Source organism: Punica granatum, chromosome 7 (genome assembly GCF_007655135.1).
Source record: "Punica granatum isolate Tunisia-2019 chromosome 7, ASM765513v2, whole genome shotgun sequence".
Classification (NCBI taxonomy): domain Eukaryota; kingdom Viridiplantae; phylum Streptophyta; class Magnoliopsida; order Myrtales; family Lythraceae; genus Punica; species Punica granatum.
Window position 1 is genome coordinate 6,963,479 of NC_045133.1, and position 24,007 is coordinate 6,987,485.

At 34.1% G+C, this 24,007-nt stretch overlaps 1 protein-coding gene across 3 annotated transcripts; it reads right to left on the reverse strand.

Annotated features, from left to right (window-relative positions):
* Window positions 1-12,420: 12,420 nt before the first annotated feature.
* On the reverse strand, window positions 12,421-17,482 carry LOC116214295 (pentatricopeptide repeat-containing protein At1g09820). 3 transcript variants are annotated; one of them, XM_031549697.1, is made up of 5 exons: window positions 17,016-17,482; window positions 14,507-16,652; window positions 14,076-14,186; window positions 13,411-13,663; window positions 12,421-12,918 (listed from the first exon to the last, which is right to left on the reverse strand). In XM_031549697.1, the coding sequence occupies exons 1-2, from the start codon at window positions 17,307-17,309 to the stop codon at window positions 14,925-14,927; spliced, it is 2,022 nt and encodes a 673-aa protein (XP_031405557.1). In that variant the 5' UTR covers window positions 17,310-17,482; the 3' UTR covers window positions 12,421-12,918; window positions 13,411-13,663; window positions 14,076-14,186; window positions 14,507-14,924. The 3 variants fall into 3 exon arrangements, with proteins under 3 accessions (XP_031405557.1, XP_031405556.1, XP_031405558.1); XM_031549696.1 differs by lacking the exon at window positions 13,411-13,663; XM_031549698.1 differs by lacking the exon at window positions 13,411-13,663 and having other exon boundaries at window positions 14,507-16,666; window positions 17,016-17,281.
* Window positions 17,483-24,007: the final 6,525 nt, after the last annotated feature.

Here is a 24,007-nt window from a genome sequence, read left to right on the forward strand (position 1 = left end):
AGGATCCAACTCAGTATACTTAAAGGAATAAATAACGGAAGGACGAATAGCAACGGAAGATACACGATGAAAATAGAAAAAAAAATGAAAAAAGAATGAAAATAGAAAAGTTGACAACTGAAAGTATAGTTTTTCCATAATAATAATAACATTTATTAAGGTCATTAATTATATGTGTAGTTAGTTTATTTTTTTTAAAAATGATAGTATTTATTAGGGGCATGAAATATATGTATAGTTAGTTTTAATATATGGATTGATTATTTCAGCCATATTAAATATAAGTGAAAAAGACAAAAACCCCAATTTTGGTTTAGGGTCGGGACAAATCGCACCATATTTTTTTATTTGGGACAATTAGTTCTATGTGGTTTGCTCCGTTAAACATAGGGGGTTACGGCGTTAATTTTTTTCATTTTCAGTCCTCAATCTTTAACTTTTTAATCATTTTGGTTCTAAATCTTTTTCTTTTATCATTCATATTTTCAACTTTTCATTTTATTTCATTTTAGTCCTATAAAGAAAATCAAAAGGGAAGGGGGGGTCGGGGCTGCCAATCAGCGACCCCGATCCCGACCCCTCCACCGAGGTCGCCGGTACCCACAGAGGACGCCGACGACCTTGATGGAGGGGTCGGGGTCGCCGATTGGCAGCCCCAACCCCAAATCAACCGAGGACTTCGAGTCTAACGGAGCAAATCACAGGAGGGCTAATTGTCCCAAACAAAAGAACATGGTGCGATTTGTCCATACCCTAAACCACAAGGAGGTTTTTGTCTTTTTCCCTAAATATAACCTTATTCAATCTAAATGTAGTTTATTTTACTGTATACTAGTGTTCAATCTAGTACGTGCAAGGGTTTTGAATCATTATTTTAATATTTTAATTCTTAAGAACAATAAGAATTTAGAACTATTAATTCGAATTTCAAACAATAAGTTCTAATATAATAGGCAAAATCTAAATGATGCAATGACAAATTTTTAAAATAACATTTAATGATATTCTTACTTTCGAAGTCATTTTTTTTCCTTTTTCAGCTGATTTTTTTTTTCTGTGAACATAAGTTCTTAGAGTTAGTGTTTGCAAATGATTCTTTTAGAAATCTAGCATGAAAGTTGACTTAATTATTTTAAAATAAAATTATATTAATTAGCGACAATTTTGCAACTATTTTTTTAATTTAGTATCCATTGATCATTTAATTACTGCATATATTTAGTTTAGTTAATACTAATTGTTTTGAACTTTTCCTTAAAGTAGTATTCTTCGATGTTGATATTGTTCAACGTTGAACTTTTATTTCTAAATATGACTATAAATTATAATTAGTGACTTGTAATAATTTATTTATATATGTTCAATTTATTACTTTGAATAGAATGAAAATAATGTTTTAATCAATTTTCATATTTAATTATTGTCTTAATAAATCTTAGAATAGTTGTTGCGTTTTTTTGAAAAGCATTTGATGAACTATCGAGAAGCATTTATTGATTTTAAGTTAGTTTTACATAATGTATATTGATAGAGAGATGCTTGAAACCCTAACATAGCCATAATTATTTGGGGTAACAATCATTAAAAATGAGAACATTATGATTTGATTGAATTAATAATATATTCAGAGTTCGCATGACAAAATTCAAAATGCAAGTAATTTATTAAAAAATTAGTACTATTTTATTCAAAATTTAAGCTACTCAATATTATACGTAATTTATCTCTTTTACATTGTGCAACGTACTTTTTCTGGTTATTAGGAAGGCTAAAGACCTAGTACAATGAAAAAAAATCCTAACTAACTAATAAATGGGCATAAATCAACATATGACATTTAAATCAACAGGCGATGGCGTGCACCACTGCGTTACACCCTCTTTGATTGCAATGTACTTTAGAATGATTGTACCCTAAACCTTCTTGTCTTGCTTAGTTTGCTTTATGATTAATGAAACAGATGCAAAGAACTGAAATATATAACGATCTATATTGAACCACCAACAGTAGTCATCTAGTGGTTAACAAATTTACTCTCATGTGGTTTGGTAACTCCAATGTCCTAAGTTCATATCCCCTCTAGTGCATTATCAAAAACAATCGCTAGTTGTGTGCATTTTGACTTGGGCTTGGGAAATATCGGCTTATGTAAACTATACTAGACCTTTGGTGGTACTATACTAATGGGGCAAGTATTTACGCTGGTTGTTCAGTTCGTCTGACATGTTTGCGATTGAATACGAGAGTCTTGACGTTGCGTAGCGGGGGGCGACAAGGTCGTCATTATTGCTGCCCACCATTTTACCTAGCAAAAAGGGAAAAAAATCTATATTGGAGTTAAAAGCTACAAAATTCTAATTTTTTTCGGTGGATACAAATTTCTAATTTTATTAAAATAAAGTACGAAAGTTTAATTGAGTAACTTATTCAAACGACCCACCTCTCCCGAAAAGCCAACCAAAAAGAGAGAGAGAGAATTGCTTGCAAGCATAGCCAAAAGTATGTGGCATATCGAGTTTGTCATTCAAAGCTTCAAAAACGACCGAGTTCCGGGTGATTAAGTTATATAAGGCCTAATTGACTTTCTCGGATGGTCGATTGAGAGATGAAACTTTTGTGCAAGGCAACTTTGTCTACAAATTCAAGTAGGGTTGAGATCTATAGTCAAACTTATTAGGTTGTCCTTTGGTAAGTTTTTGTATATATATGTACACTTGATTCGATGTTGATAGTTATCCTGAAAATTCTTTTACTATTAGTCTACTAGAGGGTAAGCAACTATTAATTACGACTCTTTTAAATTTTACCGGTGATATTATATTATCTATCAAAAGAGGGTGTAGTACAGTGGTGCACGCTCTCATCTGGTAATCAAGAAGTTCCAAGTTCGATATTTATTGGGGCTACCCGTGGCTATTTATTAGCAATTAAAATTTATATTTCATCGTAATAGGCCATGAGCCTCCTTGTAACCCAAAAAAAAATTACAGGTGTTACTATAATACTTATCAGTTTTAAACTTTCGAGGCGTGATATATTGTGCCTCGTCATGATTATCGGATTTTATAATAGTCTTTTTAGGTAGTGTGATTAACTGAACTTATTTGTCAAATCATCGACCCTAATAGCTTTTAATGCGCGATCTCTTGATGCATAGGTTATACTTATGATCAGTCAACCTATTGAACGTGGCAATGTACACCAACTCGATTAATTAGCATTGAAAATTTAAGAATATTCCCCTATATTTTGGTTTCACACACGCAAAAACCTTCTGATTCTTCCCCTTCATGGTTTCACACTATGATCTACAGAGTAATTAATAATTAACAAGTGGCGCACAGCCACAAGTTAAAATAATTCATTCTATTTCTAACATTTATCAAAGAATATAAACATATCAACAAATACACGCACGCATACATGTCCAAGAATATATATATTAGAACGATCGAACAACATATCAGATGCATGCCCCAAAATTTATTTTCATGAGAAAATCAATCTGTTGTCGTATATATATATAGATTCAGTTCACACTAAGCTGGGGCATATATATATATATATGTATATACACTCACACACTCTTAACAACATGCATACATCAATTTACTAGCTAGGCATGCCGATAACTAGATATCTAATTGACAGGTAATTTAGGATTTTGACCACTTGGAAGGATATTTCTGGAATATATGATACATGTATATAAATGTATGGGTTTTTCTAACATGACCACGTGTCAAGTGATACACGGTCATCATGGCCGTCCATCCGCAGGCCTCCCGCCGAGTGGACGGCCATGATCCCGGTGTCACCTGACACCGAGTCATGTTAGTGGCTCCGATAAATGTATATATACACATATATTTGTCACTGAACTTAATATATAATATTTTGCGGTGGAACTTAATATATAATATTAACCATTAATGGTTTACTTTAATTTCTTAATAGATTAATTGGACAAAATGGTAAAGTCAAGAAACAATATCTATTGCAAAGAAAGAATGCTTTATCAAGCTACCGAATCAAAACCACAGTTTACAAAGTAAGACATAACTAAATTAATTTGATATCGATTATTTAGTCAATTATCCCACAAAGGTCCTTCGCGGTTCGATGATCTTTTATGTAGCATGTGGCTGAAGAATCGAGAAGAGAATTTTTTGTCAATTGAATTTCTAAGAGATGTCCCAAAATTTTTCTAATGATAAAAAGAACCGCATGTATGCTACCGTTTCAAAATAAAATCTCCCTATGTTGGCCAAACTTAAAAAAGAAATCTATTTATAGAAAAAAAAATGACCATCAGCTGGTCCCCTCCCTATTAGGCACAAATGAAAGTTGTCATCAGTAATAATATATTCATTTTTTCGAAAATATGCTAGCAGGGTTAACCTACAAAGTGTAAACTCCTAGATTCCGCTGCCATTATAAGATACTAGAGCAATGTACCCGTGTTAAGCACGGTGACAAATATAAAAAGACTGAAAATATAGTATACATAGTCTCGCGAACGATTAAATCCAATTAATTAACTAAATTGTAAATTAAACTGATAGGAAATATAGTCTATTAAAATTATAGTTAAAATTCGAATTTGACTTTTCAACTAGAGAGGTCATTTGGTGATATTAATTTTCCAATTAAATAGTTTAAAAGGAAAAAAATTTAAAAAAAAAAAGGAAACCAAGGAGATGGAAAGATAGAAAGAGGAAAAGGGTCTGAGAGAGGGTGAGTGAATGAAAGAAAATAGGAGAAATTGGAGTTGTTTAAGCAAATTTTAATTATAGTTTTAATTTAGCTGTTGTTATTGATTAAGTTTATTTACTAAAAATATATTTTCAAAGTGAAAATGAGATAGAAATTTTTTTTTCGACCTTTAGAGAAAATATCAAACCAGATTATATTTATTGAAAAATTTTCCATGAATATACGTCAATTTGTAAATGAAATAAATGCATATATATATATATATATATATATATATATATCTTTATTGGTGAATAATATATTTATATTTTCTGATTAACAAAAAGGCTACCTAGATTTAATGGTTTTGTCAAGGCTGTGCCCTAAAGGCCCATAATAAAATATAATAAACTAAAACTAAATTCTCTAAAATAATAACAAGATTAGCCAAATCGTAACCAGTTTAATACATGCGTTTACTTATTTATAAATTAATGCACATATTAATGATAAGGTTTGAATTTATCCTGGATTAAAAAAAATCGTAACTAATGAATCGACCAAATCCTTACAAGGAAATCCTTGAGATCTTCTAATTAAGATGGTGAGTATTTATTTGGTAGGAGACATTTATGGGTCGTGGGATTTATGTGGTAAGAAATGTCCAAGGGCATATTAAGCACTAAAAGATTGAAATAATTGCATTAATGAGATATTAGTTTAAATTGGTAATATTTGTTGGGTCATTCTATGCCCTTAGGGCATAGAATAGAAAAACCCTTGGAAAATATATACTTCATTTATTAGATCTTTACCTTGTGCCTTGAGGGCATATCTCATAAGCAAAACTTATTTGTATATAGTCGATATCTTATAAGGAAAACTTATTCGTACATAGTCGTGCATAATTCAGAAGGTTAAGACCTTAATAAGCATCAGAATTTCACACATAATCGATCTTAATTTTCTGATAGTACATATATGGTGCACGTTGTTTAGGCTAATATGATACGTCGGCATCACTAGTGGGCACTAGTGTCCCCTCACCGTTGGACCGGTCAAACCCTTTCTATCTGTCTCATTTTCAGGGCAATCCAACGATAACGTCAATAAGGGAGAGCATAGTTAGCGCGGTAGTTTCCAAGATAGCATAGAATTTATAAGAGAGGGTTCGACATTTGAATGACAGTCTCTCTCAAAAATGATGACGTAAATAAGATTCAACATATATTTTTTGTAATTATAAAATAATAAATTCTTATTGTTCTTGGCTCTTGAGAAACCGAAAAGTTCCCCACAAACACAATAATGTTTTAGATAGTAATCTATATCTATATATCTATATATAATACTAAAAAGTTGGAATGATGTGCGGAGAAGTACCACGTAGGATGGGAGAATCTTCCTTGTATGACCCTTCATGTGGTCACTAATAACAATATGAGAAATGTTGTTGTTTTGCTATAAAGGAATTTGCCGATTTATAGGACGCTTTGTTACATTTTACTTGAGGTATTTCTTGAAAACTGGAGTCACCTGCTTATAACATTTTGCTTCAGGTGCTTATCAAAAACTGGAGCCACTTCCTTCTCGTTTGCTTCATATATATATTATAACGTTTTTTAAAATTTTGTCAAGTTGACAGTAGAAGCCATTTTGTATATCGGAATAGCACTATAATTTTAATTTCAAACTTGAGTTTGTATAAATTTTTCACTATTATATTACATTGAAATCGAAATCTTATTGGGTTTTATGTAAAAGAGCTGCTTTTTTGTATAGTACTAGCTCTTTAAATAAAATCATAATAAATTAAATAATAAAAATATTTCTCCTTTTCTCTTAATATTTCAAGTCAGCATATACACATATCATTTAGAAGTATTTATCCATTCACGATGTTAATCGGTAATCTTTCAAATTTACATATTTAAATAATATTAAAAGAAGGAAAATCGTTGGGCCCAGTAATTCGAGCTCGAACATATGCGCGGGCACATCATCTAGTTTATCAATAATATTTAAGATCAGCAATACTGAACGACATTTTCTAGCGAAACAAAATTTGTCATGGATACCTTCAACTTCAAAGTCTCTCTGTTCTTTCTTTTCCTCCTCTTTTTGCACAGTTGAACACTTTACTGTCTTTTCTTCTTTTTTTTATTTTCATTTATGAAATTTTTCCGATAGAAAAAATTGTGAAAAAATATTATTACAGTAATTTGGAGAGGTAGAGCACTTGATATTACTACCGGCAAATGATAATTACATCTCAATCAATATCTCGTTGATTTTTTTTTTTCTTGATAATTTGATTGATGTGATTGTTTATTCATGATCCTGGGGACGAATTTAGAAATCTAGTTAAGGGAACAGAATTCAAGAGGAGACAAAAGGAATAGTAAAATTGTAAATACAATGGAGGTGAAATAGGATAATTGCATAAAAAATAAAAAAATCAATACAATATAATAGAAAATTTTTAGATTTTCCCGCGTCTAAGGACCGCATCCTCGTGCACTCCTTTAGATCTGTGCTTGTATGGACTTAGTAGGGATTTGAAAATTAAAGAAAATAAAAGGGTATGAAAGTTCTTAATACAAATCAAATCTAAAATCTCTTTTTATATGAATTATGTGTTAGTATCATTGCGCTAGTGCACTGCATTCATTTATTGTATTAGTTCTTCACGTGGAGGAAAAGTACACAACTTGATGTAAACATTGATAATATTTTATTCCGTATGAGTTTTGCAACATTCCGTAGCAATATTAGGAATGCCGCCAAATGTAATTAATTTCTGTAAAAACCCAAAAATCTAAAGAAACAAGATAGTTTCAATCACTTGGCAATGATAATTTCTGAAAATCACGTTAGGTAATGAGAGGAGGAAATGGATCATGGAAGACGACGGGTCACTTTTGGTATACAAGAATCCCCAACTTTCTACCTCATATCCTTATTTGGTTGCATTTGTAGAAGTAGGAATACTCATTCCATTGTAATGATATATATATATATATATATATATATATATTTCAATTTGATAGAATGAACATTCTCTTATAAAAATTAAAGAATGTTCATCCCTCCAATTTTATAAATTTAAAATAAATAAAAAGATGAATTTTTGCTTTTTAATATCATTATGTTAACGTTCAAAAAAAAAGTTATCATTTGGTTAAATGCATGTAAGGTTTTAGTAATATCCCATCAAGTTTTCTATGTCTACAAGTTACCATTTTTTCTCAATATTATTACGTTTCATTCAGTTAAACCCATTCCATTCCATTTCACTATACCTATAGGGTCTAAATAATAATCAATTTTTTTTCAAGATATAACAATCACTGAGTGAAAAATCATTAAGTACATGAAAATTTCGCCCTGAGCACATTCAACTAATTAACTTGAAGCACTTATTTAATTGAGCTATACACACATATATACATGCATTTTGTTAGACGTGGCATCCTTTTACTTGTCATAAGTTCAGTGAAGATTTAATATAGGCGAGGTTAGAACACTAAAATATAAATACATATATATACACTGGTTTTTTTTTAACATTTCCAGTGTAACAAAGTAACTTCCTCTCTTAGTTTGACGTTCCTTTTTTTTTGGTGAAATTTTTTATTTTTTGTTTGATGATTGAAACCCATTTCATATTTGGACTTTTGTAAAATGTGGGGCCATGTCAAAATTATCCCGATCGATGTTTTGGCAAATTTTGTCTGCTGAATATGCCAAATTAGAGCAGATGACTTTATGTACACCGGATGGCCACATTTCGTTGTCATTTGAAAACTTTCTATCGCGCACAGTAAATTAAATTAATCATACAATACAATATTCTAAAAGATAAGATATATATGTGTGTGCGTGCATATACATATATATGGGGTAGTATGGTTGGTCTAATTCTATCATTCAAACCATTATTGTCGTTATCTTTTTCGATCAGTTTCAATGGTTCAAATAAGAGATTGATCAGTCTCTTTATGATAGTGCTATGCTCATCAGTGCGATTCTTTTGCCTTTTTCATTAGAGGTCTTCTATAGTTTGACATGCCCTTTTTTTCCCCCCTTTTTTTCTTTTCCATGTCTCCTCATATATTTTTTTTCAGAAACAAATAAAAAAAAGTGAAAATATATGAAATTGCTATTTCTCGATCGGATTTCCGGTGTTTATACTGGTTGGTTATTATCGCCTAGATGTTCTCATCCATTGATTTTTTTTTTCTTTTGGCATGATTTTGAAGCGTTGATGCCAACTGAATTTTTTTTTAAAAAAAGGTACTAAAACACGATTACCGGTAAATAAATGTTTAGTGTGACAAGAAGTGAAGCATGTGGAATTATCAAAAAAAAAAATTAGAGTTAAGCATGTGGGAAACATTAATTTAAAACCCACTGAAATTAATTTAGATAATGGACGAATGATTTAAAGCTTGTTCTACCAGAAGTGATTTTCACAATTATCTATCAACCTGCTCGAAAAAAATATATTTGCAACCATCAATTTAATTCAACATCATGATTTCAAGTTCTATACTTATTGTGGGACTACTCATGACCCTTATTAGTTATTTAGAGTTTCTATTTTATTATATTAGGATCATATACCTCTCTTATAATAAAAAAAAATATTGATTTTTATATATATAGTAGGAGATATTCCATAATTTTTTCGGAATAAAAAAACATTGATCATATATATAAGGCATCTGGAAATACGCAGTACGAGTTATTCCATAATTTTTTAGTATTTAATTTTTTTGGTTATAAATTAATTTTATACGAGAAATCTCGTTTATCCGAGTAACTAGATAAATGGGAAAATCCTAATAAACCAAACCCCACCAAAAGAAATTTTGTCCCTCACTTTTTGTAGAATTACATTTTTCATCACTTCAATGATATGTCATTTTCTTAGATATTTTTATTCCTTTTAATATAAGTTACTATATGTCACTATAGAGACGCATGAAAAAATCAACATGAATTAGTTCAAGCGATTCAATACTTATTCTGTTTAAGTAAAGTCTTGGGTTCGAGTTTCTGTGAATGTCGAAAGTCCACGCTGAGAAAGTTTTATCCCTTAAGAGACAGACCTGTCTTGACTGGATTAGTTAAGGTCCAATTAGATTTTATACGCACAAAAAAAAACGCATGAAAAAGGCCACTTTGGGAATAGTGTTTGTTTTTTCTTTTTTCTTTGCCTTTTTCAAATGCCAATTTGGCCACTTTCCCTACCAACAAAAAGATTAATGCGACTACTCGACGTTGAATTTGAGGCCCCTCCTTTACCCGGTTAGAATAGAATTGATCAGTCCCCTTTTCCACTTGCCAAACGACATTGTCTTAGACTATTTTTGTTATTAGCATCTAAAAATATAAATGCATACAATAGGGAAAGACAACATATATATTCTCCTTGGCGAACTTGTACCGATTAATTACTTGCTACGCCAAACGATTCATTATGTGGACATTACTTTAGAATTGTGTAGTATGACGTCATCTTATTTCCAATTCGATTCCCTTCACATCTCAATTTGTTATTAATTATTATATATGACAATAGACTCCCTAGCTGGCTTATGGAATCATGTCATAAAAACTATACCAAATCTTTTCATGGTGCCACATCGTCAAAGCTGTATAGCCTTCTTACATCAGTATCTCATCAAAATGTCGTTTATTCATATTAAGAAAATATCCTTATAAAAAAATTCTTATATAAATTATCTTAATACAATATAGTCATGATATATCTTAAATGGGAAATTTCTTTCTTCACGTCTCTGTATATTTTCAAGTAATTATGATGATTGTAGTACTGATTTTCAAATCCGCCTTTTTATCATATTCTTTTCCCATCGCTCTTTCATATGTTCGTAATTTAAAACTTTATTTTACATAGAAAATATTTTCCTTTAATATGGTCCTTGAATTTTATTTTCTTTTTTTTACAAGGGAGGCTCATAAGTCTAATATAATAAAATAGAAATCCTAATAACTAATAAAAGAGTACGAGTAATCCCACTGAATATCGAACCTGAAACCTTTTGGGTGCCAGACGAGACCGTACGTCACTATGTTACACATTGTTTTAGGGAAAAAAAAAACAATTTATTCTACACTTCAAAAAAAATTATTTCATTATGCATGGTTCATTTTTATTGCTCTTTCCTTTTATGCCATGCAGTTTCTTTTGCTCGATTAGGGCTCTCCATTTTCTTCTTGTATAGACAATTAACCATTTTATGAAAATTTCTTTTTCTCATTATGGCTCATTTTATTTTGCTTACTTCACGTCTTCAGATTCCAAACTTCGCACCTCATTGAAAATATCAGCAGCTCCAGCTATCCCTCAAAACCAAGTTTTCGCGAACACATAATTGACAAACTTTCAACCTTAATTATATATATGTAGATCAAGTAATCGCGGATTTCTTCTAGTGATGCACAGAGCCGTCAATTTGAAGAAAAAAATTAATAATCTTAAATAATTCCACCCCGTGATAGCGTGATAGAAAGAGTAAAAAAGATCATGACTACAATTTATGACAATCTATGAAAACTACTCAACCGGTTTAACACTCCTCCATCCGTTTATTGCAAGCAGTTGATACCCTCCCACCCTGCAAGACGAAATGGGATCAACCAAAAGTTTTCGGGTCCGATATTGTGATTGAAAAAGGACAAGTTTCCACATAATGTGCAGGTCGCTTCGAATTTTATGGGAGGCATGTTCGTTGGCCAAGGTTGGAGTCAATTCTTTCACTTTCCGAATTTATTCTTCCGCATTTTCTAATTTCAATTTGTTTGGCTGAATGTGTAATAAGGTCAAATCAGCTGTGCACATCAGTGGTCTAAGATGTGTGCCTACCACACGCTACCTTGTATCACACGACAGCCCCACCGTCCGCCCCTTTGCTTTTCCCTCTGCTCATTGACATTTCATGCTGTCCTCTCGTTCCTTCCTCCCTTTCTACATCTTATTGTATATCAGATATCTTTTTATTCTTATTCTATTCTTATTACAGATATTTGGTGGGGGTGGGAAAAACAGATGAATTTGTGTACATCCCAGTTCAATTAACATGAAATCTATGACTACCACAACTGTTGTAATTGATTTTACGACTGGCGGTTGCAGTCATATCAAAAACTCACGTAGTACAAGTTCGATCACGTAGTAAACTTAAGTAATCAGTTCCGAGTATCGAACTCTTATGAGCGCTTCTACCCGTACATAATGTGGGATCTTACGTAAGTAATAAATGATAAACCAAAATCACATATTTTTCTAATAAAATTAAATGACGACCTAAATAAATTAGTGGTATGTGATTTTTTCAATTTTACATTAGAAGAGGGGAATGAGGTGTTGGGTATGTTCATCCTTTTCAACCTATCTCCATGGGAGGGGAACACAAGTATGGCCAATTATTCTCAAATTACCATCTCATTTGACGCTGCCCTTTGATTGTTGTTTAACAAGGTTAGTTTAGTTTAGATGACTACTAACTCATGTCATGTCTCGACTCGACCATATTGAAAGCATCAACCACTGAAAGCATCTCAATGCGTGTCTAGTAACTCATGTCACAGAATGTTTGGATGAAAGCATTCGTAGGGAAAGGAAATGGAGAAAGAATATTTAATGGTCTAAATCTCTTCATTCGAACCGAGAATTTATTGAGGTGAAACAGAAGATAACGCAAATGCTTTTTTATGATTCGGAATTTCTTTCTTTCATTTTCATGGATAGAGTTGGAGGAATAATAATGTCAATCCAAATCATTTCATTTGACCCCTTTAACCTCCAAATCACTACATCCAAATTTGGTTTTCCTTGTGATGCCGAATGATGGAAGAGAAAAAAATTCAATCTAATGACACTATAATTTGGCTCAACTTTTAGGCCTTCTGATGCACATTATAATCAATGGTTCTCATTTCGCGGTCAATGATACCGTAAAACTGGGAAGAATTTGGGCATGGTCCTTTAAGAAACCGGCGGCCCGACCCAGTAGACCAGGATCAATATTGAGCCAGAGCACCGGCCTGGTGATTTTCCTCTTGGTAAAAGTCTAAATCAACAAGCAGGGTCATACTACTACCAAAACAGATCAAAGGAAAGTACGTTCATAGGCAGGATTCTGATCCTACCATTTGATTGCTTTCACCGACATGCCCCAGCTCCTCAGCATCCTGAAAAAAACATTGAGACTGAAGTCAATGGTAATTCTGGACAAGCCAAGCCCGCATCATTGATCTCTCAAGTTTTTTAATTGAACATATTGAAACAAAAAGAAAACAAATTGCAGCCCAATCACAGCATGCCTATCATGCCTCTCCGACAACCACCATCAACAATCACCCCGTTTTGTCAAATGGTTGACTGAGGTCTTTGGAATAGGCAGAAGACGCCGACTCAATTGTGTCACCTCAACCCAGGTTGCTTATACCAAGTTCATCTACTAGTATACCTCGCTTGGGTATTCAAGTACCAAATCAATTATTTATTCTAGTGTGTTCAGTATTTCTCAACAGAAGGTAACCAAATCTCGACCATATCTTCAACTATCAATTATTTATCATCAAGCAATACTACGATTATCCAATGCTCAGAGCCTTCATTGCCTCATCTATACGATATAATATATAAATCCATATTATGTATAATACAGGAAAACTACTCACCAACATATCCTGAAAACTGGAAAAGGGACCAAACTCTGTTCTGGTTTCCATCAGCAGGTAATGAATGCAATGAACCAAAATGAGTGAGACATCATAGATGGTGATGAAGCTTGGAAAACCAAACCTCAATAGTTTCAAACACTCATCTATCATCAACGAAGGCTTTATTTCAAATGAATGATATTGAGCATCTTCACAGGCTCAATTTGGGTACCCTTGTCAGAAAACACCTCATCCCATATTGTCATGTGCTCTGGTCACAAAATATTAGTTCAGGTCAAATTTCTTGCTCTAAAGTACAGAACAAAAATCGCTGATTATTTACTAATCAGGCTAATCACTCTGTCCACTTCCCCATCCCCCTCAAACACCAAAAAACACTTGTTGATGGTAGAAGGTGGAAACAACGGTCATCCGAGTGCCACAAATATGTAAATGAAGACTAGAATGTTAAGAAGCAGACCAAATTGTTCTGCAGATAAAAGGCACATGATAAACATATCAACTCTAATGGCCTTGTTTAAGTCGACAGCAGCTAATTCCACATATACACAGCCAAAAGATGAAGAAATCTCAGTAAGAAAATGACTAGATATAAGCCCGCTAAACTGGATTCTGGAAATAGAAAACTAACTAAAAAGAGACAAAAATTTATGCAGACTTACTGGAAAAGAGGTAGCGATACACTTCAAAAATGTCACACAGTAAGATGGGGAGCAAATATTGCATTCTCCAGTGTCCGCAGAAAACAGCTTGGAGAAGTAATTTCCCAGTACCTAAAGGATAAAGGGCAACAGAAAAGAAGCTAAAATGCATCAGCTGCAAATTCTATGGTTGAATAGTATGAGAACAAAGATTCATTTTTCTGTGAAAAGGACGCCAACTACTGAAGTAAAAAGCACTGATTTAGTCTATGACTGCTACATATGGTGCTGGCTTAGCCAACATCCATTGGGCGATAGCAATTAAGTAAAAAAGCACTGATTTAGTAAGCTGTCAACGGATCTAAACTAAAATTTGTCAACCAGATGTTTAATACAAAAGAGTGAACCTTTAAATATTAAGCCAGTAGAGATTGATCCCCAGAGAATCTTACCATGTAACCTCAAACAGGTATGCTGACTTTGGTTGGGTGATATTCTTTGCTGCTTCCAACATCCCTTGAGAAAATGCTTGCTCTGTGAGCACTTGTGTCAATCCCTTAAGTTCTCTCCTCCCATCTCACCCAATTACTGTTTTACTCCCCTCTAACACCATCAAGGTTAAACGGTCCCATGCACCTCAATTATAGATAAGATGAATGCCACAAACTAACTTCTTCTCTTCATGACACAGGCACATCCTTTCTGAATAAGCAAAGTACTTCTCCTAAAGATGACATTCTGAGTCTCATTAGTGGTTTATTTTCACTTAAAATTCACAGCCTCCATATTTGCTCGGAGTGCCCTTTCAGTTCTATCCTTGATCTCTGTCCCCTCAAAAAATTGATATTCCAAGTTAATATATATGAAACATCATGAAGCATTATACAGATGTCCTTCTATGTCAGGGACAAAACCCTTCTCTACCATTTCTTCCCTGACTATCTCAAAGGTAGTCTTGTTCAGGACTAAACCTTTCTCTAACATCTCATTTAGAAGGCTATTCGCATCTTCCATTTTCCCCTGCTTGCAAAAACCCTTAATAAGCACATTAAATGTCACAGTGTTCGCCCTCTTCCCTCTCTTTTCCATCAGTTCCCTGACTTTCAGTGCTGCCCGGAGGTTTCCTTCCTTGCAATAACCGTCCATCAGGACATTGTACGTAATGTGATTAGGGCTCAGACCGACATTTAACATATCATCTAGGAGTTTCATTGCCCTCCTTGACATCCCTTGCTTGCATAATGAATCTATCATTATATTATAGGTAATAACATCAGCTTTCAGACCCTTTTCCTTCATTTCACGCAACAAATCCCGAACATAAGCAGTCCTACCTTCTCCACACAAACCTCCAATCAAACAGTTATATGTTGACACATCAGGCATCACTCCTTTGTCCAACATTAGCCTGTACATCGAGAAAGCTTCCTCTGTACTCCCATCCTTACAGTAAGCATTGATCAATGTGTTCAATGTAATACCACTCAGAACCAGCCCTTCTTTCTCTGCATCATCGAGCATCGCCTGAGCTTCCTTCAACATCTTATTCTTACACAGGCCACCGATGAGCACATTATAGGTGACAATATTTGGCTTCAAACCCGAGTTCAACATTTCATCTCGTAAACTGAGAGCCTTGTCAAGCTCTCCGTTGTTACAGAGTCCATTCATCATCAAATTATAGGTGATGACACTAGGATATACACCCTGCTTCTGCATTTCACCAAACAGCTTGATTGCTGCCTTCAAATTCTCATCCTCAAAGTACCCATGAATCATAGTATTATAGGTCACCACATTGGGGGAAACCCCATTCCTCGTCATCTCTTTAACAATCCCATCCACCTTGTACATTTTGCCCGGCCCGCCCATTTTACAGTAGCCATCAATAAGAGTATTGTAAGTAGTCACATTCGGTAAAAGCCCCCAAGCCTTCATCTCCTCCATAACATCGAAAGCCTTATTCAATCTCCCAACTTTGCACAACCCACTTATCACAGTGTTAAAAGTTATGACATTGAAATCAAACCTCCTCCTAACCAGTTCCTTGTACACACATTCCACATCACCAATGGACCTCTCTTTCACCAAATTACTCAACAAAGGATTACACGAAAGAACTGATAGTTTAAACCCGTAATCACCAGCCCGCTTGAATGCCTCGAGACCTTGCCGGGTTTTCATGTTCTTCACATATGACAACACCAGCATATCAGCGACTATCGATTTGTTGCATAAGCTATCACAACAAGTCGAAATCGCGTGAAACACCGAAGACACCGAATGATGGTCGCCATTTCGCACGAAATCATCCAAGAAGGACCTGACTTTCGGGTACATCTTGGAACAGATGAGTGAATGCAAAAATCCGAACATGAGTTCCAAAGAGTGGGACAATCTGAACACCTTCCAGGACCATTTGGTGTACCTGCTGCTGATCTCAACTTTATCAGATGTAATTTGGGAATCACCTCTACTTCTGTGTGGGCTCGAATCCTCATATGGTTTCATTTTGGCCTCTTTGGGCCCTACTCCCTCCCCTTCAGCATTTGCAGCGATTATTTTCTGCTCACCTTTCCTTACAAGTTGAAGCGCAATCTGCAACAATAGATCTACAAATCTTAGAATTAGAAGAATTTATTATACAAATGGAATGCAAATAAAAACACAGTAATCATATTGAAAAATTTTAGCAGCTAAACAAACAAATAGGAAATCAAAGGTTCCAAGCGTTGATAATTTAGTGGCAATGTCAGCATCCTCTGAATTACTTCTTCAACTCTCACATTTCATCACCAACCCAATTCTAGCCCAAATGACAGGACAAAAGGTTGCATTTTGACATTAGCAAGGATTTAGGCACTTGAAAAACTTCTCGAAGTTTCAACTTTTCTCCCATTTTCCAAATTTCAAGCAACCCAAACCAGCCGAAAACTGCAAACATCTACATTAAAAACCCACCGTCAGGTAATCTTCGGGCCTAGAGCTCGTCGGAACGGTTGAGGAGGACGGCTTCTGGCTCTCATCGGACTCGGCTTCCGCCACCTTGCCTTTGGCCACCACTGCCGGATCAATGCCATCACCGCTGGAGTCGGAACAGAAGAACGCTCTCTGGCAGGTACTCAGGCTCCTCCAGCTCCGCTCAGGGAGCGAATTCAGTGCCCCCAGCCGGTGGCAGCTCGGAGAGGGGGACTGGGTCAGGGCGTGCTGAGCCCGGCTATGCAGGCATGTCGAGAAGGACAGAAGCTTCAACATCGGCGAGGATTGAGTGGGGGACAGACCGTGAAAATTGAGATAAGGGGGGATTCCGAGCCCTAAATTTGACGGTGAAGGGGCGCCATTGAAGCAATTCGGTAGCAGAAACGGAGGGGAGGTAAGGTTTTTTTACCCTGCAGGCTGCAGTGAAGCCTTGCATAAACCCTTTGGTGGCTCTGTTACCGTTCCCCTCTTTGGGCTTCACTTCGGCTTGTTAATTAGTTTTATTTAATTTAATCTAATAAGATTTTTTTGTTAAGTATTTTATCAATTTATTAATAAGAGAAGAGATAAAATTAAAAATTAAAAATTAGAAGTTTTGTTTTTTTTCCAGTTACAATGGAGGCGTATCAACCTAATACAATGAAATAAAAATTTTAATAATTAATAAAGGGATATAAGTACCCACCAAGTATCGAACATGAAACCTTTTAGTTACCAAACAAAGACGTGTCACCGTATTACACGCTCTTTTGATTATTTTGGCAAAAAATTTCTTACTTCCTATAATTAAGACATTAGGTTTAAGATTCAAGTATTGTAAATGAAGAAAATCTATAATTAGGAGAAACCTTTTAGCGGGTCGATCGACACAAATTGTTAGTCATTACTAATTGAGCTCTCGAATATCATAGTGCATATCGAGAAAAGGAACAAGCAAAGAGATTAGATCTAACATTAAAAATTTTGTTCTGTGGATAAAATTGCAAAATTAGAGCTCTGAAAGAGATTGACAATGAGTTCTTACCAAATTGACTATTTATCATTACGTTAAAGGTACTCTAAAAGTGTGTACGATCCAGTACATAACTTTAACCTTTAGTGTGGATGAAGAAAATTCAGACTCTGATAGTTTTACCCCTTAATAGATCAATTCGGCTCAATTGACTAATTGAGACTCAATTAGACTTTCGGATATCATGATTAAAAAAAAAAAACTGTACGAATTAAGCTGGTGGAGAACTACAAACTTAACTAACATTAAAAACTTTTCATGCAGGTCGAATGTTCACAGATGGTATTGCAAAACATACACGAGACAGGATATATTCGCAATTCACACTACGCAAAATAAATCATACTTTCAACAAGACAGGATTCATAAGTTGCACAACGAAATTACGTCCTGAGTTATGAAATCTTGAATAAATGATAGACACATAAAATGGTTTATATGCTCCAAGGCAATCTGTTTTAATTTCTCTAGGTACAATTCTTTCTTTTGTCGAGAGCTCTTTTAAGAAGTGCTGAATTTGGAACATATATTTCGTGATCCTTCATGATAGTAGTTCGCGATAACTCGAGGGCAAAGGTTTTATTTGCTATAGGCCTCGGCCCTATCTTCCTACTGGAAAAGTTTCAACCTGATACGAATCTTTGAGAGGACGGTATCATGGGGCAACAACAACATCCTAACGCTTTATCACGATTCACACAGTGTTCCTCGAGTGCAAAGCTATTCTAAGCGCAACTAATTAATTAAGCAGGCAACCTTCTCGATGGAAGATCGATATTCGTTAGTTAACAAATCATTCCATATAGACCCCGAGGTTCCCACCTTTCCCCTCCAACTGCTGACACCCGAGGTTGCAGCCCTTGTTGCAGGCCTCCATCTTTGCGTTGCGGATCTGTATGCATATGGGCATGCACTCCTTCAAGCACAAATCGAAGCTCCACTTCTTTGTCGCCGCACAACCCGAAATCATCGTTGAAGGAGCCAATAGTGCCATCACTAATATTATCACCAAGAATTTTTGGCAGTCCATGATTCCTGGAATTTTCTTCGTGAGCACTCTCAGGGCCTTATCTCGTTGGCAATTGACCATGAAAAACAAAGCAATGGACATGGATCAAACGGGAATAGAAGAAGAAGAAGGGATATGGATCAAACGGGAATAGTAGTAATTAAACAAAAAAAAAAAAAGACAAGCAGATAGTGCTTGGAATTTCTTCCTTTTTCTAACCTTTTCTAATTTCTCCGAAAAATGCAAAATTTTGATGGTGCACAGAGAAACGAGGACGCTATATATGAATAGGTTGAATCGATGTATGGAGGGAGAGGCTGGGTTTAATTTATTTTTCTAAAAATGTAGAAAAGTCATTTGGGAATTTCCACCGTTCAAATGTATTGATGGTTCATAAGCCTTTGATAGCCGTTGTATTAATTTGGAGCCCACACCATCAAGTATTGATTCGACGATCATCAAATCTTAATGAATGGTCGTGCAATGATCCATAGTACAATATTTAAAAACAATAGCTAATGTAAGGATGATTACCCGGTCGTCTTTATTGGTGTCGCTGGCGGTTGTCCCATAAGGAATTTGAAATCCTCAAACTAAAATGACCTTTCACATTTTAACCACTTAGTCTAAGGCTATGTTTGGATAGGGGATTGAGAGGAATTAGGAGGGTGGCGAGGAATGTGATTATTTAACTCAAGTTTGGACATTTATTTTGGCGAAATAGGGAGGGATATGATTTTTTAAACATTTTAAATGGAACTCCTCACATTGCCACATCATTATCATTTAGATTAAGGAAATTTTTATATAGTTTCCTATCAATAAAATAGAAACTCCCATTATTAATTTGCGATATCCTTTTGCATGATATTAGATATGATTAAAATAGGCCCGTCCTTAGTAGCGAGCGAGTGGCAGCTGTATTCATAGATGCACTCGCAATTTATGTGATGGCTTCTCATGACAGGGCCGATAAGAATGACTCGCGCCTTCCACAATCCAAATCGTCACCCCGTGACACGCATATGTAGTCAATTATGTGATCTTTATTCACGCTGTAACCCAAATCTAATAATGGGCAAGTATTTTTATTGCACTGGATAATAGATGGCAAGAAATCTGTTTGACTGCAAGTGAATAGTATTATCGTGGTTTTTTTTTTGGTCCATAATTTCTCTAGACTACTGATTTTATTGCCGTAAATGATGATGCGAGTATGGGACTGCCAAAGCTGAATTAGTTCGACTACATATAAAATGGGGTTTACATAGAGATTTTGTAATGATATTGAGACATTAACGAATTATATATATATATATATACACACACACGCAACGTAGTCTGTGATTTGTAGGAGACCACATACTAAGGAAGCATATCTGATCAGGCACTTCTAGGTGAGTTTCCCATACATTTCCTGATGCTTTTTAATCGGTTTATGTATGGATTTGCATCATTGACCATCTAGGAATCGCTTTGTATTTATAAGTTTGTTTTGAAAATTTTATTATCTGTATTATTATTATTATAATATGGAGCTGCAGATTAACTTTTCCGATAGATCTATCGTCAATTCTAGGATGCATGTTCAATGGGATTAAAGAGGAAGGAGATGATATTTTCATCATCCTCACCTCTACAATTTTATTTTCTTTCTTTTTTTGTTCTTTTTTTTTTTTGCACTTTTAAGTCTTACAGGTACGATGTGGCAGCACAAATGTCCAAGTCATCATGTGTTGTCGTTGCAATTGTTCTCTTTGCTGTCATCCAATGTTAGTGAAGGTTTAAAGATTCTTATTTCTCTCTCATTTAATGAATCTTTGGTATAGTCTAACCTTTACGTTAATTTAAACGATTCAATACATGTTTTGCTTAAGCATGGTCTCGAATTCGACTCATTATAAATGCAGAAAATTTATGCTGGAAGGCATTTACCCCTTGGTAGACCGACTCGATTTGCCTGAATTAGTCGGGATCCAATTGAACTTCCACATATCATGATTCACAACGGAAAAATAAATCGTCTAACCTTTCATTGGTCGGATTGAAAAGAAAAAAAAAAAGAACACAAAAACATTAATCTGTTCCTGACTTGGCCCCGCATTTTCCATTGTCTTTTTTCAATTTCTCCTCTTTTTTTTTGTACTTTTTCTTAAGAAATAATTGATTAAAAAAGCAAAATTCTAGGATTCGAAGGGGAGTAAAAGAGAGAGAGCGACAAATTAAAATAACATATATATATTTGTTTTTGTAATTTTAATATAGAGATTTTCATTGAATATAAATTTTTAATTTTAATAGCCGCTGCATCACGGTATACTGACTATCAGCTCAAAGCACATTGGTAGAGCCCCCAACAAGAAGTAACGTGAAGGTAGTGAGACCTTTCCATTGGGTGCTTCAAGGACAAACCGACGTGCACAAAGAACTGACCTCCCTATCCTCCCCCTTCTGCTAGGGTACATAACTAAGACAGTTTTCTCAAACTAGTTTGGATCAAAATAATAAGATCCTATAAATGTTAGAAGTGCTTTATTTAGAGGATGGATTCCTGATGCATAATAATAATTTGCTCGTTAGTATGGTTCTTTTTGTCACTTGCATGGTTAAAATAATTCTTTTTCATTAGTGCCTACCAAATGTTGCATTATAAAATTATAAATTATGAATATGCGCATTTATATTTCAAGAAATTAAGTGAGAAACGAAATCCCTAACATATCTATGCTATATATTATGAAACGAAAGTAAATAAATAATTAACCTAGTTTTTAGTTTTAATTAAAAGGATGAACTCTTATTGAGGAAATCATAAACATTAAATAAATTAACATGAATTCTAGATTTACTCTTTTCATCTCTTTTTAGTAGAGAAAATTGTGGAAGATATTGCTCTGGTAATTTCCGATATGGAGCATTAAAAGTTACTCCCCCTCTTAACAAATACGTATCTTGAGACTCGAACTCGTACTCTCCTTCTTAAGGATTGAGATTACTTAACACTTCAACTAACAGCTTATCGGTTACTCTTTTCATCTCTTTATAGTAGTGAAATTGAAATAGCACGTGTGTTGTCCTATTTGAGAAATTTAGACAGTAAATTAGGGGTATCTGTTGATGATGGTGCAATGGAATGCTCCACCTCCCAATTCTTCAGGGCCCGGATTAGAGCATTTCTTTCCTCTCCTCCTGCTTTTCGTTCTTCGTTTTTATTTTCTTTTGCAAAAATGTTCAACTCCTATTCCTTTTTCTTTTTTTTAACCTCTCTCCTTATTAAAATCAAGCCTTCTATTTTCCTTCCGAAGAGAGAATGTAAGATGTTTATCATCTCAAAAAATCACCATCCTCCTCCCTTTATCATCAAATATTGTTACTAATTAAATAATTCTAATGTAGCATCATAGAATTTTCTCATTCACATATACAATTGGGAATACCCAAATTTTGTTTATATACACATAAATATAGATATTTTGCTATTCTATATCTTAGAAAATGCAAAACTTCTTTGATTTTCTTTTTGGGTGAAAGAAACTCCTTGAATTCATCTTTTTCATATTAATCCTCCTTCAATTAGTATATCCTTTAATTGATGGAAACGAAAAATAGCTTAAGATTGATTTATAATCTGATTTGTTTCAAAAGATTTTTTTTTCATAATATATAATTTATTAAATATACTTTTAATATATACTAATTTAATATTAGACCATTAGACATAGTCGATAGATCTCCTGAATCATATTCTAGAGTTCAAATCTATTAATTGTGTAAAATTTACAAACAATATTAATATATTCTTGGATCTAAATAATAAAGTTAAAATTGTAATCCTAATTAATAGTCAAATGGCTCATTTTGACCAGCAGTAACACGTGGCTGTAGAACCTAGCCTTAAATATAATCTATTTAATGAATAGTTGTTTCATAATTTATAATTGTGGACGCAGTCTATTATTGTACCCAGGACAATTGTACATAGAATATTTCGATAATTTGTAAATATAGTATGATAAAGTATTTGGTGTCAGTTATATTATCAATTTTCACCAAAAGTATTATACATATAGAGGGAGGTCTTTCCATATTCTGATGTATATACAATATTCTTATATATATTCTCTGGTAATATATGTTAATATCGGATATTATGGCCTTTAGGAATTATAACTATTCGAATATTGCCTGCTATTTAAATTAATTAAATATTTATGTAACCGGAATAATAAAAATTTATCCGTGCATTATCATTCAACCCACGAGTTATGGCCTAATTTAAATAATAAATAGATAGATAGATAATGTTATTAACATATAGTATTAGAAGTCCCTAGACAGCTGCAATTGTCGTCAGTATGGTCTACAGCCTTCGATTCTGTGCTTCCGTGAAAAGAGAGGAGAAGTGAGTTTGTTCAAAGCGGTATTCATTGTATTTTCCGAAAATAGTAAAAACAAAGTAGTGTTCGACATCAAATTACGTCATTGCCCTCTTCTTTTCGGATGGCAAGACTAGGCTCTACCACAAGGTGTGTGCAAATCTAAGTAAATTCATGAACAGCAGGTCCAATACATTGATGGAAAGATGCACGGGAACAATTAATTACAGGTCGATATAGAACAGTATGTCCATTCGATTTATTAAAGCTTTCTTTCGATGAAAATTGAGAAGTATGTACCTAATTGATTATTAACTGAAATAAGAAATCGATAGTTGTATTAATAAATGGGATTATCATCTATAACAATTGCATGCCTCATGGAGGAGCATGTGAACTTTTTTATGTGTCTATTATTATGGACTCATGATTTCATGACTTACGCGGTAATGCCATTGTACAACTTATTAATCTTGCCCTATCGAAGTTCTTTTAGTTTAAAGTGAATAGATAAAACATGTCGGTGGCGGAGGAAATGAATAATGTTATTGTCAATTGATCACGTGGTGATTCATCA